At 43.4% G+C, this 21,537-nt stretch overlaps 1 protein-coding gene across 3 annotated transcripts; it reads left to right on the top strand.

The window, feature by feature from the left end:
- The first annotated feature begins 300 nt into the window (after window positions 1-300).
- Window positions 301-21,191, top strand: LOC143275664 (uncharacterized). Of its 3 annotated transcripts, none has more exons than XM_076579940.1 (5): window positions 301-370; window positions 11,151-11,230; window positions 11,864-11,969; window positions 12,905-13,004; window positions 14,146-21,191. In XM_076579940.1, exons 2-5 carry the CDS (start codon window positions 11,212-11,214, stop codon window positions 14,239-14,241), a joined length of 321 nt encoding a protein of 106 aa, XP_076436055.1. In that variant the 5' UTR covers window positions 301-370; window positions 11,151-11,211; the 3' UTR covers window positions 14,242-21,191. The 3 variants fall into 3 exon arrangements, with proteins under 3 accessions (XP_076436055.1, XP_076436056.1, XP_076436053.1); XM_076579941.1 differs by having other exon boundaries at window positions 369-437; XM_076579938.1 differs by lacking the exon at window positions 301-370 and adding an exon at window positions 9,406-9,437.
- Window positions 21,192-21,537: the final 346 nt, after the last annotated feature.

The raw sequence follows: 21,537 nt of genomic DNA, 5'->3' as shown, positions 1-21,537 counted from the left end.
AATAATTCAATAATAACACTCTCAATCATTCAATAATAACATGATGACACATTATCAGTCAAATATATTATCCACGGACAGTAAAATCACTAATCTTTATCCTTAGACTTGCACTTGGACTTGTTGTACTGTTGTCACACTGTAGGCCATGTCAGCTCGGTTTCCAAGCCCTTCTGATACACATTCCGTCCTGATTAGACTACACCCATGTGGCGCCCTGCTCGCTGGAATGTTATCAAACTGACATTAATAAACAAAACAAAACAAGAGAACAACAGAAGGCTGTCTGTCTCCTTTTCCGGTTTTGTCTCGTGACAAGACAACCCTGACCCTGCTCGACTGAACTTGAAACTGAACAGAGGGAAGCAAGGTGAGTTGTTTCTTTCCTTCCAGCTTCGAAGAAAGTGATGGTCTGTGTGCTTCATAGTGAAACTGAGGTAGGTGAGTTTTGGGAATGAGTTTATGACTCGATGTAGATCATACACAGCACTAAAGGTGTTTGGGGCGTTTCCGTCGACGCGGCTGTCAGTGTCGCTAGCAATGGCGGAGATTTCGTACCGAAGGAAAATAGGCCAACGCGGTTGACAGTCATTACTTTTTCTTTCTTTTTTTTTTTCTTAATGGTGTCGTTTCTTTTGTTTAAGTTTAATTAACCCTTCTTCTGTAGATACTGATAACTGCAATACACAAGACTGATTTGTTGTCCATATACAGGCATAGAAGTCGTTACTTTTTTTTTTAATGGCATATTTTTTCTTGTTTAACTTTTATCCTTCTGTTAATAATTATCACAGCAATGCTCAAAACTAGTTTTATTGTCCATATACAGGTATAGAAATCCATTGTTCGATATGTGCGAACAAGAAAATGAAGCTGTTTTATTAAGCAGAGATGCCAATTGTTACCATTTCGCCGAAGATTTGTTACACTCGATCACAGTTTGTTCCGACGTTACGCCAATGTAAAAATGGTTCCGATGACTTCATTTACGACCACACAACAAGGTCACCGGCTTTCCTGTTGGAACATTACCCAGACGCTACAGACCGACCTGTCAATCACGAGGCTAGGTCGGGCTGTCACTACTAACCTTGGTCTCACGTGATGATGCTCAGCCAATCGCGTGCGTGTTTACATTGAAACCGCATGGAGTGAACCAACCAATCAGCTTAATCGTAGCAGTTGCACCGTGCTGCAGATAGGCCCAAGTGTTCTGTATGCCTCAGTTGTAGATAATAATGTACGTTTGCTATGCTGTGGCTGGGAGTCCCAGTGTTCCTACCGACATTCGAAATTCCTGATTGTTCCAACAAACTCTTCACACGGGTCGACATCTTTGTTTAAATTACGATTGATTTAACTTGAAAACATTGGAAATGCCGACCGGACTTGCCTGTATACAAAAAAAAAAAAAAAAAAAAAAAAAAAAAGAAGTTTAAACTGAACTGTTCATGCAAAAGACGTTAATGTTGTTGCAGATTGATCACATTTTTTTTCTTTTTCTTTCATATATATATATATATAGAGAGAGAGAGAGAGAGAGAGAGAGAGAGAGAGAGAGAGACAGACAGACAGAGAGAGACAGACAGAGAGAGAGTATCAGTATCAGTAGCCAGTCAAGGAGGCGTCACTGCGTTCGGACAAATCCATATACGCTACACCACATCTGCCAAGCAGATGCCTGACCAGCAGCGTAACCCAACGCGCTTAGTCAGGCCTGGAGAAAAAAAAAGATAATGATAAATATTTTTTTTAATAAATAAATAAAATAAATGAAAATAAATAAATGAAATATTTTCTAAAAGAAAAAAAATGATAATAATAAATAAAATAAAATAAAATGAAATAAAAAGAAATAAGTAAATAACTAAATAAATAAATAATAGATAAATACATTAAAAAAAAAAAAAAGAACTACTACTACTAATAACAATATTTATAAGGCGCAAAATCTTGAAGTCAACTATAAGCGTACCAAAAAAATAAATAAATAAATAAATAATTTGAAAAATAATTTTTAAAAAATAAAAATAAATAAATAAATAAATACATAAATAAAATAAAATAAATTAAATTAAATTAAATTAAATAAATAAAACAAAATAAAATAAAATAGAATAGATAGATAGATAGATAGATACATTCTTTGATGTACTGACATATATATATATATATATATATATATATATATATATCAGCAGTGTATATACTGTATGATAATTGCGGCTGCCATGGAACTACCTCCTTCAGAGGTGGACAGCCTTTTCTGTAAATGTCGATGTTTGTACTAAATCGCGTACAGTTTAGTCTGAACGAGAAAACTGAGGTCTACAAAATATAGAGGGCTGTATATATATATGATATATATATATATATGCGTGCACTTAAAAGCCGGACTAAGCGCGTTGGGTTTTATGCTGCTATCAGTCATCTGCCGTACCTAGCAGATGTGGTTTAGACGGTATATGAATTTGTTCGAACGCAGTGACGTACACGTCCTTGAAAAACTGAAACTGAAAACTGCCATGAACCTGGGTAAAGCTGACAGAGAGCTGCCTCAAAAGTTTGGGCGCTCATCATGTTCATTCATTTCCCGTGTGTCGTCTAGTAAGGTATCCACCACGCGCACTGCCACTTACACACACGCACACACACACACACACACACACACACACACACACACACACACACACACACACATGTAGCCCGGCTAACATTTTACGCCCTGTATGACCGGCATTTCTTAGGCCGGCAGCCACTGATGCATACTCTGCATACGATGTGGACTGCAGCGATAAAAGCTCCACCCTTCACCCGGCACCAGATGGTACACCCGTGAGATTGACTGCAGTGATGAAAGCTCCACGCTTCACCCCAGCACCAGATGGTGACCCGTGAGTTCGACTGCAGTGATAAAAGCTCCACCCTTCACCCACCAGATGGTGACCTGTGAGATGAACTGCAGTGATAAAAGCTCCACCCTTCACCCACTGACCTGGTGACCTGTGAGATGAACTGCAGTGATAAAAGCTCCACCCTTCACCCACTGACCTGGTGACCTGTGAGATCGACTGCAGTGATAAAAGCTCCACCCTTCACCCACCAGATGGTGACCCGTGAGATCAACTGCAGTGATAAAAGCTCCACCCTTCACCCACCAGATGGTGACCCGTGAGATCAACTGCAGTGATAAAAGCTCCACCCTTCACCCACCAGATGGTGACCTGTAGGATGAACTGCAGTGATAAAAGCTCCACCCTTAACCCACCAGATGGTGACCTGTGAGATGAACTGCAGTGATAAAAGCTCCACCCTTAACCCACTCAGATGGTGACCTGTGAGATCGACTGCAGTGATAAAAGCCCCACCCTTCACCCACCAGATGGTGACCTGTGAGATCAACTGCAGTGATAAAAGCTCCACCCTTCACCCACCAGATGGTGACCCGTGAGATGAACTGCAGTGATAAAAGCTCCACCCTTCACCCACCAGATGGTGACCCGTGAGATGAACTGCAGTGATAAAATCTCCACCCTTCACCCACCAGATGGTGACCCGTGAGATGAACTGCAGTGATAAAAGCTCCACCCTTCACCCACCAGATGGTGACCCGTGAGATGGACTGCAGTGATAAAAGCTCCACGCTTCACCCCAGCACCAGATGCTGACCTGTGAGATCAACTGCAGTGATAAAAGCCCCACCCTTCACCCACCAGATGGTGACCCGTGAGATCAACTGCAGTGATAAAAGCTCCACCCTTCACCCACCAGATGGTGACCTGTAGGATGAACTGCAGTGATAAAAGCTCCACCCTTAACCCACCAGATGGTGACCTGTAGGATGAACTGCAGTGATAAAAGCTCCACCCTTCACCCACCAGATGGTGACCCGTGAGATTGACTGCAGTGATAAAAGCTCCACCCTTCACTCACCAGATGGTGACCTGTGAGATCGACTGTAGTGATAAAATCTCCACCCTTCACCCACCAGATGGTGACCTGTGAGATGAACTGCAGTGATAAAATCTCCACCCTTCACCCACCAGATGGTGACCTGTGAGATCGACTGCAGTGATAAAATCTCCACCCTTCACCCACCAGATGGTGACCTGTGAGATTGACTGCAGTGATAAAATCTCCACCCTTCACCCACCAGATGGGTGACCTGTGAGATCGACTGCAGTGATAAAATCTCCACCCTTCACCCACCAGATGGTGACCTGTGAGATGGACTGCAGTGATAAAATATCCACCCTTCACCCACCAGATGGGTGACCTGTGAGATCGACTGCAGTGATAAAATCTCCACCCTTCACCCACCAGATGGTGACCTGTGAGATGAACTGCAGTGATAAAAGCTCCACCCTTAACCCACCAGATGGTGACCTGTGAGATGAACTGCAGTGATAAAAGCTCCACCCTTCACCCACCAGATGGTGACCTGTGAGATCGACTGCAGTGATAAAAGCCCCACCCTTCACCCACCAGATGCTGACCTGTGAGATCGACTGCAGTGATAAAATCTCCACCCTTCACCCACCAGATGGTGACCCGTGAGATGAACTGCAGTGATAAAAGCTCCACCCTTCACCCACCAGATGGTGACCTGTGAGATGAACTGCAGTGATAAAAGCCCCACCCTTCACCCACCAGATGGTGACCTGTGAGATGAACTGCAGTGATAAAAGCTCCACCCTTAACCCACCAGATGGTGACCTGTGAGATCGACTGCAGTGATAAAATCTCCACCCTTCACCCACCAGATGCTGACCTGTGAGATCGACTGCAGTGATAAAATCTCCACCCTTCACACACCAGATGGTGACCCGTGAGATGAACTGCAGTGATAAAATCTCCACCCTTCACCCACCAGATGGTGACCTGTGAGATCGACTGCAGTGATAAAAGCTCCACCCTTCACCCACCAGATGGTGACCTGTGAGATGAACTGCAGTGATAAAATCTCCACCCTTCACCCACCAGATGGTGACCTGTGAGATCGACTGCAGTGATAAAATCTCCACCCTTCACCCACCAGATGGTGACCTGTGAGATCGACTGCAGTGATAAAATCTCCACCCTTCACCCACCAGATGGGTGACCTGTGAGATCGATTGCAGTGATAAAAGCTCCACCCTTCACCCACCAGATGGTGACCTGTGAGATCGACTGCAGTGATAAAATCTCCACCCTTCACCCACCAGATGGGTGACCTGTGAGATCGACTGCAGTGATAAAATCTCCACCCTTCACCCACCAGATGGTGACCTGTGAGATGAACTGCAGTGATAAAAGCTCCACCCTTAACCCACCAGATGGTGACCTGTGAGATGAACTGCAGTGATAAAAGCTCCACCCTTAACCCACCAGATGGTGACCTGTGAGATCGACTGCAGTGATAAAAGCCCCACCCTTCACCCACCAGATGGTGACCTGTGAGATCGACTGCAGTGATAAAATCTCCACCCTTCACCCACCAGATGGTGACCCGTGAGATGAACTGCAGTGATAAAATCTCCACCCTTCACCCACCAGATGGTGACCTGTGAGATGAACTGCAGTGATAAAAGCTCCACCCTTAACCCACCAGATGGTGACCTGTGAGATCGACTGCAGTGATAAAATCTCCACCCTTCACCCACCAGATGGTGACCTGTGAGATGAACTGCAGTGATAAAAGCTCCACCCTTCACCCACCAGATGGGTGACCTGTGAGATGAACTGCAGTGATAAAAGCTCCACCCTTAACCCACCAGACGGTGACCTGTGAGATGAACTGCAGTGATAAAAGCTCCACCCTTAACCCACAGACCTGTGAGATCGACTGCAGTGATAAAAGCCCCACCCTTCACCCACCAGATGGTGACCTGTGAGATCGACTGCAGTGATAAAAGCTCCACCCTTCACCCACCAGATGGTGACCTGTGAGATGAACTGCAGTGATAAAATCTCCACCCTTCACCCACCAGATGGTGACCTGTGAGATCGACTGTAGTGATAAAAGCCCCACCCTTCACCCACCAGATGGTGACCTGTGAGATCGACTGTAGTGATAAAATCTCCACCCTTCACCCACCAGATGGTGACCTGTGAGATGAACTGCAGTGATAAAATCTCCACCCTTCACCCACCAGATGGTGACCTGTGAGATCGACTGCAGTGATAAAATCTCCACCCTTCACCCACCAGATGGTGACCTGTGAGATTGACTGCAGTGATAAAATCTCCACCCTTCACCCACCAGATGGGTGACCTGTGAGATCGACTGCAGTGATAAAATCTCCACCCTTCACCCACCAGATGGTGACCTGTGAGATGGACTGCAGTGATAAAATATCCACCCTTCACCCACCAGATGGGTGACCTGTGAGATCGACTGCAGTGATAAAATCTCCACCCTTCACCCACCAGATGGTGACCTGTGAGATGAACTGCAGTGATAAAAGCTCCACCCTTAACCCACCAGATGGTGACCTGTGAGATGAACTGCAGTGATAAAAGCTCCACCCTTCACCCACCAGATGGTGACCTGTGAGATCGACTGCAGTGATAAAAGCCCCACCCTTCACCCACCAGATGCTGACCTGTGAGATCGACTGCGGTGATAAAATCTCCACCCTTCACCCACCAGATGGTGACCCGTGAGATGAACTGCAGTGATAAAAGCTCCACCCTTCACCCACCAGATGGTGACCTGTGAGATGAACTGCAGTGATAAAAGCCCCACCCTTCACCCACCAGATGGTGACCTGTGAGATGAACTGCAGTGATAAAAGCTCCACCCTTAACCCACCAGATGGTGACCTGTGAGATCGACTGCAGTGATAAAATCTCCACCCTTCACCCACCAGATGCTGACCTGTGAGATCGACTGCAGTGATAAAATCTCCACCCTTCACCCACCAGATGGTGACCCGTGAGATGAACTGCAGTGATAAAATCTCCACCCTTCACCCACCAGATGGTTACCTGTGAGATGAACTGCAGTGATAAAATCTCCACCCTTCACCCACCAGATGGTGACCTGTGAGATCGACTGCAGTGATAAAAGCTCCACCCTTCACCCACCAGATGGTGACCTGTGAGATGAACTGCAGTGATAAAATCTCCACCCTTCACCCACCAGATGGTGACCTGTGAGATCGACTGCAGTGATAAAATCTCCACCCTTCACCCACCAGATGGTGACCTGTGAGATTGACTGCAGTGATAAAATCTCCACCCTTCACCCACCAGATGGGTGACCTGTGAGATCGATTGCAGTGATAAAAGCTCCACCCATCACCCACCAGATGGTGACCTGTGAGATCGACTGCAGTGATAAAATCTCCCCCCTTCACCCACCAGATGGGTGACCTGTGAGATCGACTGTAGTGATAAAATCTCCACCCTTCACCCACCAGATGGTGACCTGTGAGATGAACTGCAGTGATAAAAGCTCCACCCTTAACCCACCAGATGGTGACCTGTGAGATGAACTGCAGTGATAAAAGCTCCACCCTTAACCCACCAGATGGTGACCTGTGAGATCGACTGCAGTGATAAAAGCCCCACCCTTCACCCACCAGATGGTGACCTGTGAGATCGACTGCAGTGATAAAATCTCCACCCTTCACCCACCAGATGGTGACCCGTGAGATGAACTGCAGTGATAAAATCTCCACCCTTCACCCACCAGATGGTGACCTGTGAGATGAACTGCAGTGATAAAAGCTCCACCCTTAACCCACCAGATGGTGACCTGTGAGATCGACTGCAGTGATAAAATCTCCACCCTTCACCCACCAGATGGTGACCTGTGAGATGAACTGCAGTGATAAAAGCTCCACCCTTCACCCACCAGATGGGTGACCTGTGAGATGAACTGCAGTGATAAAAGCTCCACCCTTAACCCACCAGATGGTGACCTGTGAGATGAACTGCAGTGATAAAAGCTCCACCCTTAACCCACAGACCTGTGAGATCGACTGCAGTGATAAAAGCCCCACCCTTCACCCACCAGATGGTGACCTGTGAGATCGACTGCAGTGATAAAAGCTCCACCCTTCACCCACCAGATGGTGACCTGTGAGATGAACTGCAGTGATAAAATCTCCACCCTTCACCCACCAGATGGTGACCTGTGAGATCGACTGTAGTGATAAAATCTCCACCCTTCACCCACCAGATGGTGACCTGTGAGATGAACTGCAGTGATAAAATCTCCACCCTTCACCCACCAGATGGTGACCTGTGAGATCAACTGCAATGATAAAAGCTCCACCCTTCACCCACCAGATGGTGACCTGTGAGATGAACTGCAGTGATAAAAGCTCCACCCTTCACCCACCAGATGGGTGACCTGTGAGATCGACTGCAGTGATAAAATCTCCACCCTTCACCCACCAGATGGTGACCTGTGAGATGGACTGCAGTGATAAAATCTCCACCCTTCACCCACCAGATGGTGACCTGTGAGATGGACTGCAGTGATAAAAGCTCCGCCCTTCACCCACCAGATGCGCTGATACCGGTACGGGGGATCGAACTATGGGAAACTCGAGCGATGTTCAGATCCAGTGCTCTGTCCATTACAACTATATCTCACAACTTCCAGATACTTACACGTATCCTCTGATCAGTAACGTGTGGTTGCAGTAACCTGATAAACTGTAGATCGAAATAGGAAGAAGAGAAGGCGAAAACAGAGAAAAAAAGAATTTGCAAGGAATGTAATATGTGTACTGTTGGGGATGGATTTCATTTTGTTTTAGAATGTCCCCAAAATACCGTGTAATTCGAAATAAATTGATACCACATAAAAATAAATCACATTTGTCAATGTTCGGTTTATGCAGTTTATTCAGTTCTAAGAAGAAAACACAACTTAATCTAAGTAGATTCATAAAACTCGGAAAGGTTGTGTAACTTTTGTGACATCTAAAACATAGGCCTACTTGTCAGTATGTTGATGTTTGATTTGTTTTGTTGCAAATCATCATTAGCGCGTGTGTGTGTCAGTGCTTGCGTGGGTTATGCGTGTTTCGGAGACATCGTTGGACTGAAGTTGTGATTCAATGAGTATGTATTGTTGTATCCTCCACACGCCCAGAGGGGCAAAAGGATTAAATTTCTTTGAATCTTTGAAAACTGACCACCAGCCGACCACACCCGTTCTGTGTGTAGTTGACACAACATGTACATATATTCTCTGTCACACACACACACACACACACACACACACACACACACACCCTCCACACACACACACACACACACACACACACACACACACACACACACACACACACACACACACACACACGTTAGCACTTAAAATGGATGAAAGAAAGAACTGCGTTTTAAAGGTATATAACTATGTCATTCTGAAAATTTCGAAAAGATAGTTACTTCCCCTCAACTGATCAATGGCGGGCGATGCTGGCAACTACTGACAGGTAATGTTCGTTTCAGGGAAATAACACCACTGCTAAACCAAACAGATGAGGGTGACAGACGCGTTTTTTTTTAAATAGCTTCATTCAGTCTGGTAGAAAGGTTATCGGTGCTCTGAATTGCTTCCATTGTTTGATGTGGACGGAAGCTGTACACATTATTTTTGGATAGAAATGGTCAGTGGTCTCTCCAGCAAGTCAAACTCACTAATTCAATTAAAACATCAATGACACGAGTGGTTTTGACTTCTCATATATATCGTACGTGTACAGAGAAAGAATATAAATCTGTTCAGATCAGCCTGGTTGGAAATGTCCCCCCCACGAGGCTGCCTCGCCCAAAACCTGACATTGTAACGACTTGTTTCTTCTGAAGGGTGGTCAGTCACTTACGTCACAGCGGCCATTGATGGACAGGGCGTGGCGCCTTTCTTCGTTGCTGGTTTGGCCCTGACAAGTATTAAAGTGTTCTCAGATTGGACTCGCCTTGTAAATGTGGCCAAACTGGACTTAAGAACAAATATATATATATATATATATATGTGTGTGTGTGTATGTATGTATGCTGTGTGAAAAATTGAAAATGTAAAATTATAGGCCTACCTTATGAGAGTGCACTGACGAATGCGTGCACTCGAGTGCGTGTGAGCATGCACAGACACATACACACACACGCACATATGCATTCACATAAATTCACACACACACACACACACACACACACACATTCCAGCAGGAAGAATTATTGTTCCTTCTTTTTTCTTTTGCCCTATTCGCCAACTCCACTAAACAAACTTGGTTTGTAAACTTCAATTTTATCATTCTCTATGTCAGGAAATAGGAATAACATATTGTCGGTTATTTTATGCCAGCTGAACAGGAGTGTACATGAAAGAAATGACCAGATAAAAACATTATACTCTCAGTAGTATGAGGAATGGGGTTTATCATTAGATTCATTTCTTCTTATTTTTTAATTATCATAAATCTTACTAAGAAACAAGATATTACATGCCCCACAGAAGCAGATTATATGTTATATCATTTCATTAAGGTGTCTTTATAACTGAAAAATTACTTGTTTTGAAACATTTGTTTACTTTCAAGTAAACTGAAGGTAGTGCTTGTACTTTGATATTTGTTACACTTGTATACCTAAAAGAACTGAGATGCTGGACATTGTTAGAAGTTTATAGTTGTTTAAATATTGTATTAAGCTATTAACTTTCCTGTTCAAAAATACAATGAGAAACTATCATGTACATTAGTGTAATGAGACTGTTTTGTAGTTGTACAAAAATGTAACCCATTTTGACAAAATATCTTGTACATAGATGTGATTTTTTTTTTTCTAATAAGAAAGTATCCTGTACACAAATGGAATAAGAAAGTGTCTTGTAGTGCAAGAGGCACACAACTGTAATAAGAAAATATCCTATACACAAATGTAAAGAAACTTTGATGTACCATTTAAATATATATGTTCTTGTCGCATCATTCATAAGTCTTTTTAATGTGTTTATTTACCTCACATGATGTTAGTTTCTTTGACTACAGCCAGGTTGAATGTTTGGTTATTTATTAGTGAAAACATTGCCTTTTTATTTGCTTATTGTAAGTGGATGTGGTTATGATTTTATTTGTTCACACAGTTAGCCGTGATTGAGTTTTATACTTATAGCCCTGCCTGTACAGTAACATTTTGCTGGATTTCAGGTGCCTGATAATATTATCAGTTTTGATCACTGCGAAGACAGGAACACACCAGTGCCTCGCTATGGGTGACAGACTGCCTGGTATGTTTAATTTTAGATTGTGTGTTTGTGTGTAGTATACATGTGTGTCTGTTTGTGTGTCTGTGTGTGTGTGTCTGTGTGTGTGTGTGTGTGTGCAGTGAACTGCGCCATCACTCCAAAAGGGGACAGGTTCATTCTGTCCTACAAGGTTGTGTGTGTGTGTGTGTGTGTGTGTGCAGTGAACTGCGGCATCATTCCAAAAGGGGACATGTTCATTCTGTCCTACAAGGTTGTGTGTGTGTGCTGTGAGTGCTGTGAACTGTGGCATCATTCCAAAAGGGGACATGTTCATTCTGATTTACAAGGTGTGTGTGTGTGTGCGCTGTGAGTGCTGTGAACTGCAGCATCATTCCAAAAGGGGACATGTTCATTCTGATTTACAAGGTGTGTGTGTGTGTGCTGTGAGTGCTGTGAACTGTGGCATCATTCCAAAAGGGGACATGTTCATTCTGATTTACAAGGTGTGTGTGTGTGTGTGCTGTGAGTGCTGTGAACTGTGGCATCATTCCAAAAGGGGACATGTTCATTCTGATTTACAAGGTTGTGTGTGTGTATGTGTGTGTGTATGTGTGTGTCCGTGTGTGTGTGTGTGTCTGTGTGTGTGTGTGTGTACCTGTGTGTGTGTGTGTGCAGTGAACTGCGGCATCACTACAAAATCGGACAGGTTCATTCTGACCTACAAGGTGGGCAAAGACCTGGAGAAGAAGGACATCACCTGGAACTGGGTGCTGGTCGATGGGTCAGTGTCTGTGGATTTGGTTACAGTTGTTGGCGTAGATTGAGATTGTGGTTGTGTTTGGCATTGTTATCGTTTATGTCGACTGTTGTATAATTTACAGGTGTTGGCGTAGATTGACATTGTCGTTGTGTTTGGCATTGTTATCGTTTATGTCGACTGTTGTATAATTTACAGGTGTTGGCGTAGACTGACATTGTCATTGTGTTTGACATTGTTATCGTTTATGTCGACTGTTGTATAATTTACAGGTGTTGGCGTAGACTGACATTGTCGTTGTGTTTGACATTGTTATCGTTTATGTCGACTGTTATATAATTCACAGGTGTTGGCGTAGACTGACATTGTCATTGTGTTTGGCATTGTTATCCTTTATGTTGACTGTTGTATAATTTACAGGTGTTGGCGTAGACTGACATTGTCATTGTGTTTGGCATTGTTATCGTTTATGTCGACTGTTGTATAATTTACAGGTGTTGGCGTAGACTGACATTGTCATTGTGTTTGGCATTGTTATCGTTTATGTCGACTGTTATATAATTCACAGGTGTTGGCGTAGATTGACATTGTCGTTGTGTTTGGCATTGTTATCCTTTATGTTGACTGTTGTATAATTTACAGGTGTTGGCATAGATTGACATTGACATTGTGTTTGGCATTGTCATCATTTATGTCAACTGTTGTTTTTACAGGCGTTTGCATTTTACCAGGAACATTAAAACTTCATAGGTCTAAGTTTGCATTTTACCAGGAACATTATAGGTATCGCCAGGAACATATCCAAATTTGATACTTCTGAGTTTGCATTTTTACAAAACAACATTATAACTTAATGGTTCTATGTAAAAATTTCACCAGGAACAGTATAACTTGATAGTTCTAAGTTTGCATTTTACCTTAGAAGGAAGCGGTGTTGTATAGATTATGATTTATCGCAGGAGTTACATTGCCAAGTTAGAGGCAAGGACGAAGAGGGGGGATATCAAGTTCCATAACTCTGCCCCCATGGATGCTGACACATATTCCAAATTACGTGAGGTAAGTCCACTACAATTTGTATTTGTATTTCTTGTTTTTATCACAACAGATTTCTCTGTGTGAAATTCGGGCTGCTCTCCCCAGGGAGAGCGCGTCGCTATACTACAGCGCCACCCATTTTTTTGTATTTTTTCCTGCGTGCACTTTTATTTGTTTTTCCTATCGAAGTGGATTTTCCTACAGAATTTTGCCAGGATCAACCCCTTTGTTGCCGTGGGTTCTTTTACGTGCCCTAAGTGCATGCTGCACACGGGACCTCGGTTTATCATCTCATCCGAATGACTAGCGTCCAGACCACCACTCAAGGTCTAGTGGAGGGGGAGAAAATATCGGCGGCCGAGCCGTGATTCGAACCAGCGCGCTCAGATTTTCTCGCTTCCTAGGCAGACACGTTACCTCTAGGCCATCTCTCCACCTGCTTACATGGCTTACGTATGGCTGCTTACATGGTAGGGTTAATAAACAGAACGGTCATACACGTAAAATGTTACATTTCTGTCTGAGTGAGTATGTATGCGTGCCAGAAACCTGATTGAATGACACAGGAAACGAATGATGAGCGGCCCAATGGCAGTCGTCGGACGGCTCTATTCAAGTAGGCAGCCTTTTGTGCAAATGACCCTGTGTTTGAAAAGCGCTTAGAGCTTGGTCTCCGATCATGGATAGGCGCTATATGTGTATTCATATCATCATCATTATCAGTTTTGCTTTTCTTCTTCTTCTTTGTGGGCTGCAGCTCACACACTCACTCATATGTACACGAGTGGGCTTTTACATGTATGACTGTTTTTAACCCGCCATGTAGGCAGCCCTTCTCCGTTTTCGGGGGTGTGCTTGCTGGGTATGTTCTTGTTTCCATAACCCACCGAACGCTGACATGGATTACAGGATCTTTAACGTGCGTATTTGATCCCCCGCTTGCGTATACACACGAAGGAGGTTCAGGCACTTGCAGGTTTGCACATAATTTTATGTTGACCTGGGAGGTTGGAAAAATCACCACCCTTTACCCACCAGGCGCTGTTACTGAGATTCGAACCCGGGACCCTCAGATTGAAAGTCCGATGCTTTAACCACTCGGCCATTGCACCGGTCAGCTTCTCTTCATGGTTTTTTTTTCCCCTCTGGTTTCTGTCTGTAGCCTTCCACAACAGTGGACGGCGAGGCCTTCAAGGTGACGCTCAAAAAGAAGGGTGACGTCCAGGATTTGGCTACCTTCTTTGACGTCCCTCAGTAGTGGAGGAGGAGGACCACGGCGACTCTGTTACCGTGGCAACCACTTGATCAAGTCTGGTCTTCCTGATGTGAGAGTGAAATATGGCGTTGTTCCTATGGCTGATTTGTTGGGAATGACGGAATAATGTTGGCGTTGTTCCCGTGGATGATTTGTTGAGGATGACGGAATAATGTTGGCGTTGTTCCCGTGGATGATTTGTTGGGGATGACTGAATAATGTTGGCGTTGTTCCCATGGATGATGTGTTGGGAATGACGGAATAATGTTGGCGTTGTTCCCATGGATGATGTGTTGGGAATGACTGAATAATGTTGGCGTTGTTCCCATGGATGATTTGTTGGGAATGACTGAATAATGTTGGCGTTGTTCCCATGGATGATGTGTTGGGAATGACTGAATAATGTTGGCGTTGTTCCCATGGATGATGTGTTGGGAATGACTGAATAATGTTGGCGTTGTTCCCATGGATGATGTGTTGGGAATGATGGAATAATGTTGGCGTTGTTCCCGTGGATGATTTGTTGGGAATGAATGAATAATGTTGGCGTTGTTCCCATGGATGATGTGTTGGGAATGACTGAATAATGTTGGCGTTGTTCCCATGGATGATGTGTTGGGAATGATGGAATAATGTTGGCGTTGTTCCCGTGGATGATTTGTTGGGAATGACGGAATAATGTTGGCGTTGTTCCCGTGGATGATGTGTTGGGAATGACGGAATAATGTTGGCGTTGTTCCCATGGATGATGTGTTGGGAATGACGGAATAATGTTGGCGTTGTTCCCGTGGATGATGTGTTGGGAATGACGGAATAATGTTGGCGTTGTTCCTGTGGATGATGTGTTGGGAATGACGGAATAATGTTGGCGTTGTTCCCATGGCCGATAATTTGCCCATTTCATGAAAGTTGGAAACACAAACAATACGTGTAATATATACATTAAAAAATAAAAATCTAACAATGATCAGCAGTTGTATGAGGAAAGTATCATTTGGAATAACTGAATAATGTTGGCGTTGTTCCCATGGTCGTTGTTTTGCCCATTTCATCAATGAACTGGCTGAAGTCGACTACTTGAAAGTAATGGCGCTATTCCGGGAATTGGCTTAGCAAGTATTGGAACTATCCCAAGAACTGGCTGTTGTCGACTACTTGAAAGTAATGGAGCTATTCCAAGAATCAGCTGACGTAGATTGTTTAAAAGTATTTATTTAATCAAGAAATGTATGTGTGTTTTATAAAAGTATATTCATTCTTACTAAATGTGAATGTACCATGAGTACTAAAGAAGCGAATGCATATCACACTTTACAACTTGTCATACCATATTCATTGCTGAAATGTTTGATTTGCAGTTTTATGGCCAGCAAGTCTGCCTTTTTGACCTGGGCCTGAGTGAATGATACATTGAGTATTTACATAGTTGTAGGCTGTTTGTTACTGGCATGTCATCTTTCTGTGTGATGTGTTTTTTTGTTGTTGTTTTTTTTAACCCTCTTTCTCTCACACTGGTTCTGTGTCAGGTCATGTAGCATGCTTTTATTCTGACTTTTCCTCTCTCGATCATGTGTTTGGGAATAAGATAGATTTGTGATTAGATATTGACATGTTATTATACCTCTCTCCTTCACAAGTTTGGAATTAACTCTCTCCATACGAACGGCGAAAGAGAAGACGTTAACAGCGTTTCACCCCAATTACCACCATCAAAATATTGCAAGCGGAAGGCTCTTATACTGAAGAGGTGAATGTTGACAAAGAATACCGCAATTCTGACGACGGAAGCTAAAGGTTGGATCATTCAGACACCCACTGGACATCCGAGGGGTCTGTGTAGAGGAGAAGAGAGGACTGGCCGTACTGAGTGAGTTAAATCAAAATCTTTGGTTTGATAATGGCATGCTGTTTTACCTCTTTCTATCAGGAGTTTCTGAATGAGACAAATCTTTGACAAAACATTTTTGTTGTATTTTACAATTCTTTGTTGTGAGTTTATGAATAATAAAAAAAAAATGTTTGACAAGATGATTGACATATTATGTTTGGATTTCTACAGGAAAGAAAATAAGTCTTCGACAAGACATTGAGAGTTAAGGAAAGAAATGAATCTTTGACAAGACATTGACATGCTCTTTTACCTCTCTCTATCATGAATTTGGGAATGAATCCTTGATTCACTGTTAGCCGCGCGAAATTTGGCCAAGCAGAGCAAACCAATAGGCCTAGTTTGCATCAGTTTGACATGGTAAGTATATTTAACACCAAACATGGAGTATAATACAAACTCCTCCTTTTGGGAATGAATCCTTGATTGAATTTCAGGGTACAGTTGTTGTTGGGTTGGGGTTTTCTTTTTCTTTTTCTTTTTTTTTTTTTCTTTTTTTTTGTACTTGCTTATTTCTGATGAAAAATATTGAGAAGACATATTCATTGAGGAAGTTTTGAAAGGGATGAATCTTATCACAGGTGTTTTTTTGCCTTTTAATTTGATTTTCTTTCACTCAAAGCTTTCCTGTCCAATTTAGTGTGTATGTATATGTATGTGTGTGTGTGTTCAGCGTTGTTTTACCTTTGTGAAGTTTGAAGGACCTGATTAATGGAACAGTGTCTGTGGCCCTTGCAGTTGGCCGGACTGTGCACCACATGATTTTATTTGATTTTGCTGTGACTGGTGATGCGTACTTACAGAGATGGTTGCATACAAGTGGGATTTTTCACTCTTTCATATATATATATATATATATGTATGTATATATATATATATATATATTAATAGCAATCATTATACAACAGGAGGTGAGAGTATGGAGATGGTAGGAATTTGAAGACTGTTGTTGACAACACTGCTGTCGTGCGTTTCATTAACGATGTGTCATCGAAACTGGGTTTCTTTGTGTATTTTACCAGGAAACTGGATTGTTTGAGTCACAAGTGACTTGAATTTCTGGGTCATACATGAATCGGTTTCTTTGTTGATTAGTTATGGTGAGAAACTGGTTTTCCTTGTTGATCGTAATAGGAAACGGGGTTTTTTTGGTTGTAAGTGAATTCAATTAGGAGGAAGGTGGCAGAATGGTTAAGACGCTCAGCTGCCAATACAGAGAGTCCGTGAGGGTGTGGGTTCGAATCCCGCTCTCGCCCTTTCTCCTAAGTTTGACTGGAAAATCAAACTGAGCGTCTAGTCTTTCGGATGAGACGATAAACCGAGGTCCCGTGTGCAGCACGCACTTGGCGCACTGAAAAAGAACCCATGGCAACGAGAGTGTTGTCCTCTGGCGAAATTACGTAAAATGAAATCCCCTTCATAGGTACACAAATATGTAAGCATGCACTCAAGGCCTGACTAAGCGCGTTGGGTTATGCTGCTGGTCAGGCATCTGCTCAACAGATGTGGTGTAGCGTGTATGGATTTGTCCGAACGCAGTGACGCCTCCTTGAGAAAGTGAAACTGAAACTGAAACTCAATTAGGAACTGGTTTTCTTTCTTCATTGTACTAGGAAACTGGATTCTTTTCATCATAAATGCATTGTGGTCTCTGTTGATTGAGTATAACTAGAGGTTGGTTTTCTTTATTAATTGTACTGGGAAATTTGAATGTTTTGTTCTGAAGTCATTTGGTTTCTTTGTGAATCAAATGTGTTTAAGAACTGATTTTCTTTGTTGATTGTAATGGGAATCTGGATTGTTTTTGGTCGTAAATGAATTGGTTTGTTTGTTAATTGATTATGATTAGAAGCTGGTTTTCTTTTTTCATGATAGAAAGGAAAAAAAAACTGGATTGTGTTTGGGAGTAGGGGAATTTCTTTGTCAGTTATACTCAGAAACTGGTCTTCTCTGTCCATTGTAATGGGCGGAAACTTTGTTGTTTTTGACATGATTGAAATTAGTTTTGTATTTATTTTAATCAAAATGTATTTTGTTTATCTGAATGGGTTTCTTTTCTTTCTTTTTTTTCTTTTTTTTTTAGCTAATCGTTATTGGATCAAGGACTGGGTGGATAGTCAAATTATTTTGGATTTCATGTAAAAATTAAGTCCGGTGGGGTAGGGGTGGGATGCAGTTTGGGAGTGTGTGAATCGTATCATCATGCTCTGTGTAAATGACTCTTGATTATCAGTGGTGCAGAAATGGTATTGATTGTGTGACGGTACACTGACTGAACTTGGCTTGAACTAGTTACTGGAGTTGTTTGTTTCTCACTTTCTTGGGAGGGGGTGGGGGGTGGGGTGGGGGGGGACGCAGTTTGGGAGTGTGTGAATCGTATCATCATGCTGTGTGAAAATGACTCCTGATTATCAGTGATGCAGAAATGGTGTTGATTGTGTGACGGTACACTGACTGAACTTGGCTTGAACTAGTTACTGGAGTTGTTTGTTTCTCACTTTCTTGGGAGGGGGTGGGGTGGGGTGGAGGGGGGGGACGCAGTTTGGGAGTGTGTGAATCGTATCATCATGCTCTGTGAACATGACTCCTGATTATCAGTGATGCAGAAATGGTATTGATTGTGTGACGGTACACTGACTGAATTTGGCTTGAACTAGTTACTGGAGTTGTTTGTTTCTCACTTTCTTGGGAGGGGGCGGGGGGGGGGGGGGGGACGCAGTTTGGGAGTGTGTGAATCGTATCATCATGCTGTGTGAAAATGACTCCTGATTATCAATGGTGCAGAAATGGTATTGATTGTGTGACGGTACACTGACTGAATTTGGCTTGAACTAGTTACTGGAGTTGTTTGTTTCTTACTTCCTTGGAAGGGGGGGTGGGGGGTTCTCTCTCTCTCCCCTCTCCCTCCCTCCCTGTCTGTATCTTACTCTCCCTCTCTCTCTCTCTCTCTCTGTCCCCCTCTCTGTTTCTCTGTATCTCTCCCTCTGTCTCACTCTCTCTCTCTCTCTGTCTATCCCCCCTCTCTCTTTCTCTGTATCTCTCCCTCTATCTCTCTCTCTCTCTCTCTCTCTCTCTCTCTGTCTGCCCCCCCTCTCTCTTTCTCTGTATCCCTCCCTCTTTCTCACTCTCTCTCTCTCTCCCTCTCTCTCTCCCTCTCTCTCTCTCTCTCTCTGTCTATCCCCCCTCTCTCTTTCCCTCTCTCTGTTTACCTCCCTCTCTCTCCCTTTCTCTCCCTCTCTCTATCCCCATCTCTCTCTCCTCTCTCTCTCTCTCTCTCTCTCTCTCTCTCTGTCTATCCCCCCTCTCTCTTTCTCTTTCTCTGTATCTCTCCCTCTATCTCACACTCTCTCTCTCTCTCATTTAAGATCCCCCCTCTCTCTTTCCCTCTCTCTGTATCCCTCCCTCTTTCTCACTCTCTCTCTATCCCCCATCTCTCTCTCTCTCTCTCTCTCTATCCCCCCTCTCTCTTTTCCTCTCTCTGTATCCCTACCTCTTTCTCACTCTCTCTCTCTCCCCCATCTCTCTCCCTCCCTCTCTCTCTCTCTCTCTCTCTCTCTCTCTCCCATCTCTCTCTCTCCCTCTCTTTTATATATATATATATATATACACCCCATCTCTCTTTCCCTCTCTCTGTATCCCTCCCTTTCTCTATCCCCCCTCTCTCTTTCCCTCTTTCTGTTTCCCTCCCTCTCTCTCCCTCTCTCTCCATCCCCCATCTCTCTCTCCCTCTCTCTCTCTGTCTATCCCCCCTCTCTCTTTCCCTCTTTCTGTTTACCTCCCTCTCCCTTTCTCTCCATCTCTCTCTCCCCCTCTCTCTCCCCCTCTCTCTCTCTCTCTCTCTCTCTCTCTCTCTCTCTGTCTATCCCCCCTCTCTCTCTTTCTCTTTATCTCTCCCTCTGTCTCACTCTCTCTATCTGTCTAACCCCCCTCTCTCTTTCCCTCTCTCTGTATCCCTCCCTCTTTCTCATTCTCTCTATATCCCCCATATCTCTCTCATATATATATATATATATATATATATATATATATATACACACCATCTCTCTTTCCCTCTCTCTATCTCTCCCTCTCTCCATCCCCCTCTCTTTCCCTCTCTTTGTATCTCTCCCTCTTTCTCACTCTCTCTCCATCCCCCTCTCTTTCCCTCTCTCTCCCCCTCTCTCCCTCTCTCCCTCCCTCTCTCTATCCCCCCTCTCTCTTTCTCTGTGTATCCTTCCCTCTCTCTCTCTCTCTCTCTCTCTCTCTCTCTCTCTACTGATAACAGACATTGGTCCCCCCCCAGACCCCCTTTATTTTCGGTATTTTGTGTGTCGCAATTGTATGTATGTACCTCCTTTGCAAACAGGCCGGTGGCCTTGCAGTAAAATATTTCTGAGTTCTGAGTTCTCTACTGGTAACAGTCAGAATCGGATTCCCACCGCATGCCTTTTATTGAATTTTGTCTGATTTTTTGACTCACTTGTGTGAACAAAGTGAGTCTATGTTTTAGCCCGGTCTTCGGTTGTCTGTGTGTCTGTGTGTCCGTGGTAAACTTTAACATTGACATTTCCTCTGCAAATACTTTGTCAGTTGACACCAAATTTGGCATAAAAATAGGAAAAACTCAGTTCTTTCCAGTCATCTTGTTTAAAACAATATTGCACCTCTGGGATGGGCGCAAAAAAATTAAAAAAAGAAGCCTAATTATATGCAAACTGCATTTACTGTTATATTTATATTTTTTGTATTCTCTAAACTTGGTACTTTGACCTCTTATTCTGACCCAACAACAAGAGGAGTCATTATTATCATTTTTTGTTCAAACAGGAACTTCTTTTGCTAAGCATGGAAGTTTTATTTATTTTGCAAACGTTTTGGTGCAGAGGGTAAAAAAGGGAAATTACTCTGTAATTAATGCTAGGGGACTTAATTTATCACAAGTGAGTCTTGAAGGCCTTGCCTCTCTTGTTTTAACTTGATTTGACTGAATCCCGGTTTTTCGTGACTCACAGCCATAACCTTCAACCTTGTATCCAGAGCTTGTGTATTCTCGAAGAAATGCTGAAGAATAAAGTTTTGCTTTTTATTTGCCTGTGGGTTTTGTGGAGAGTGAGTGTGTTTTTGTGTGAGAGTGGTGTGTGTGTGTGTGTGTGTGTGTGTGTGAGTGGTGTGTGTGTGTGTGTGTGGATGTGTGAGTGGTGTATGTGTGTGTGTTAGTGCGTGGTGTGTGTGTGTTTGGGTGCGGCCCGAGCCCCATTAGTTCCGGGCCGGAACACTTGACTGAGCCGGGGGCTTCTTTTCTCTGAAGACCTTGTACTGTCCAGCTCTCCCTAGAGTTTCTTACGTCACTCACTAGGGAGAGGTAGGCCTTAATCATAACAATGACGATGAAGGCAATGCCCTCCATATCGCCAGAAGAGATGATGAAGTTA

The sequence above is a fragment of the Babylonia areolata genome, chromosome 30 (assembly GCF_041734735.1).
Source record: "Babylonia areolata isolate BAREFJ2019XMU chromosome 30, ASM4173473v1, whole genome shotgun sequence".
Taxonomy (NCBI): domain Eukaryota; kingdom Metazoa; phylum Mollusca; class Gastropoda; order Neogastropoda; family Buccinidae; genus Babylonia; species Babylonia areolata.
This window is presented reverse-complemented; position numbering and strand designations above follow the sequence as displayed.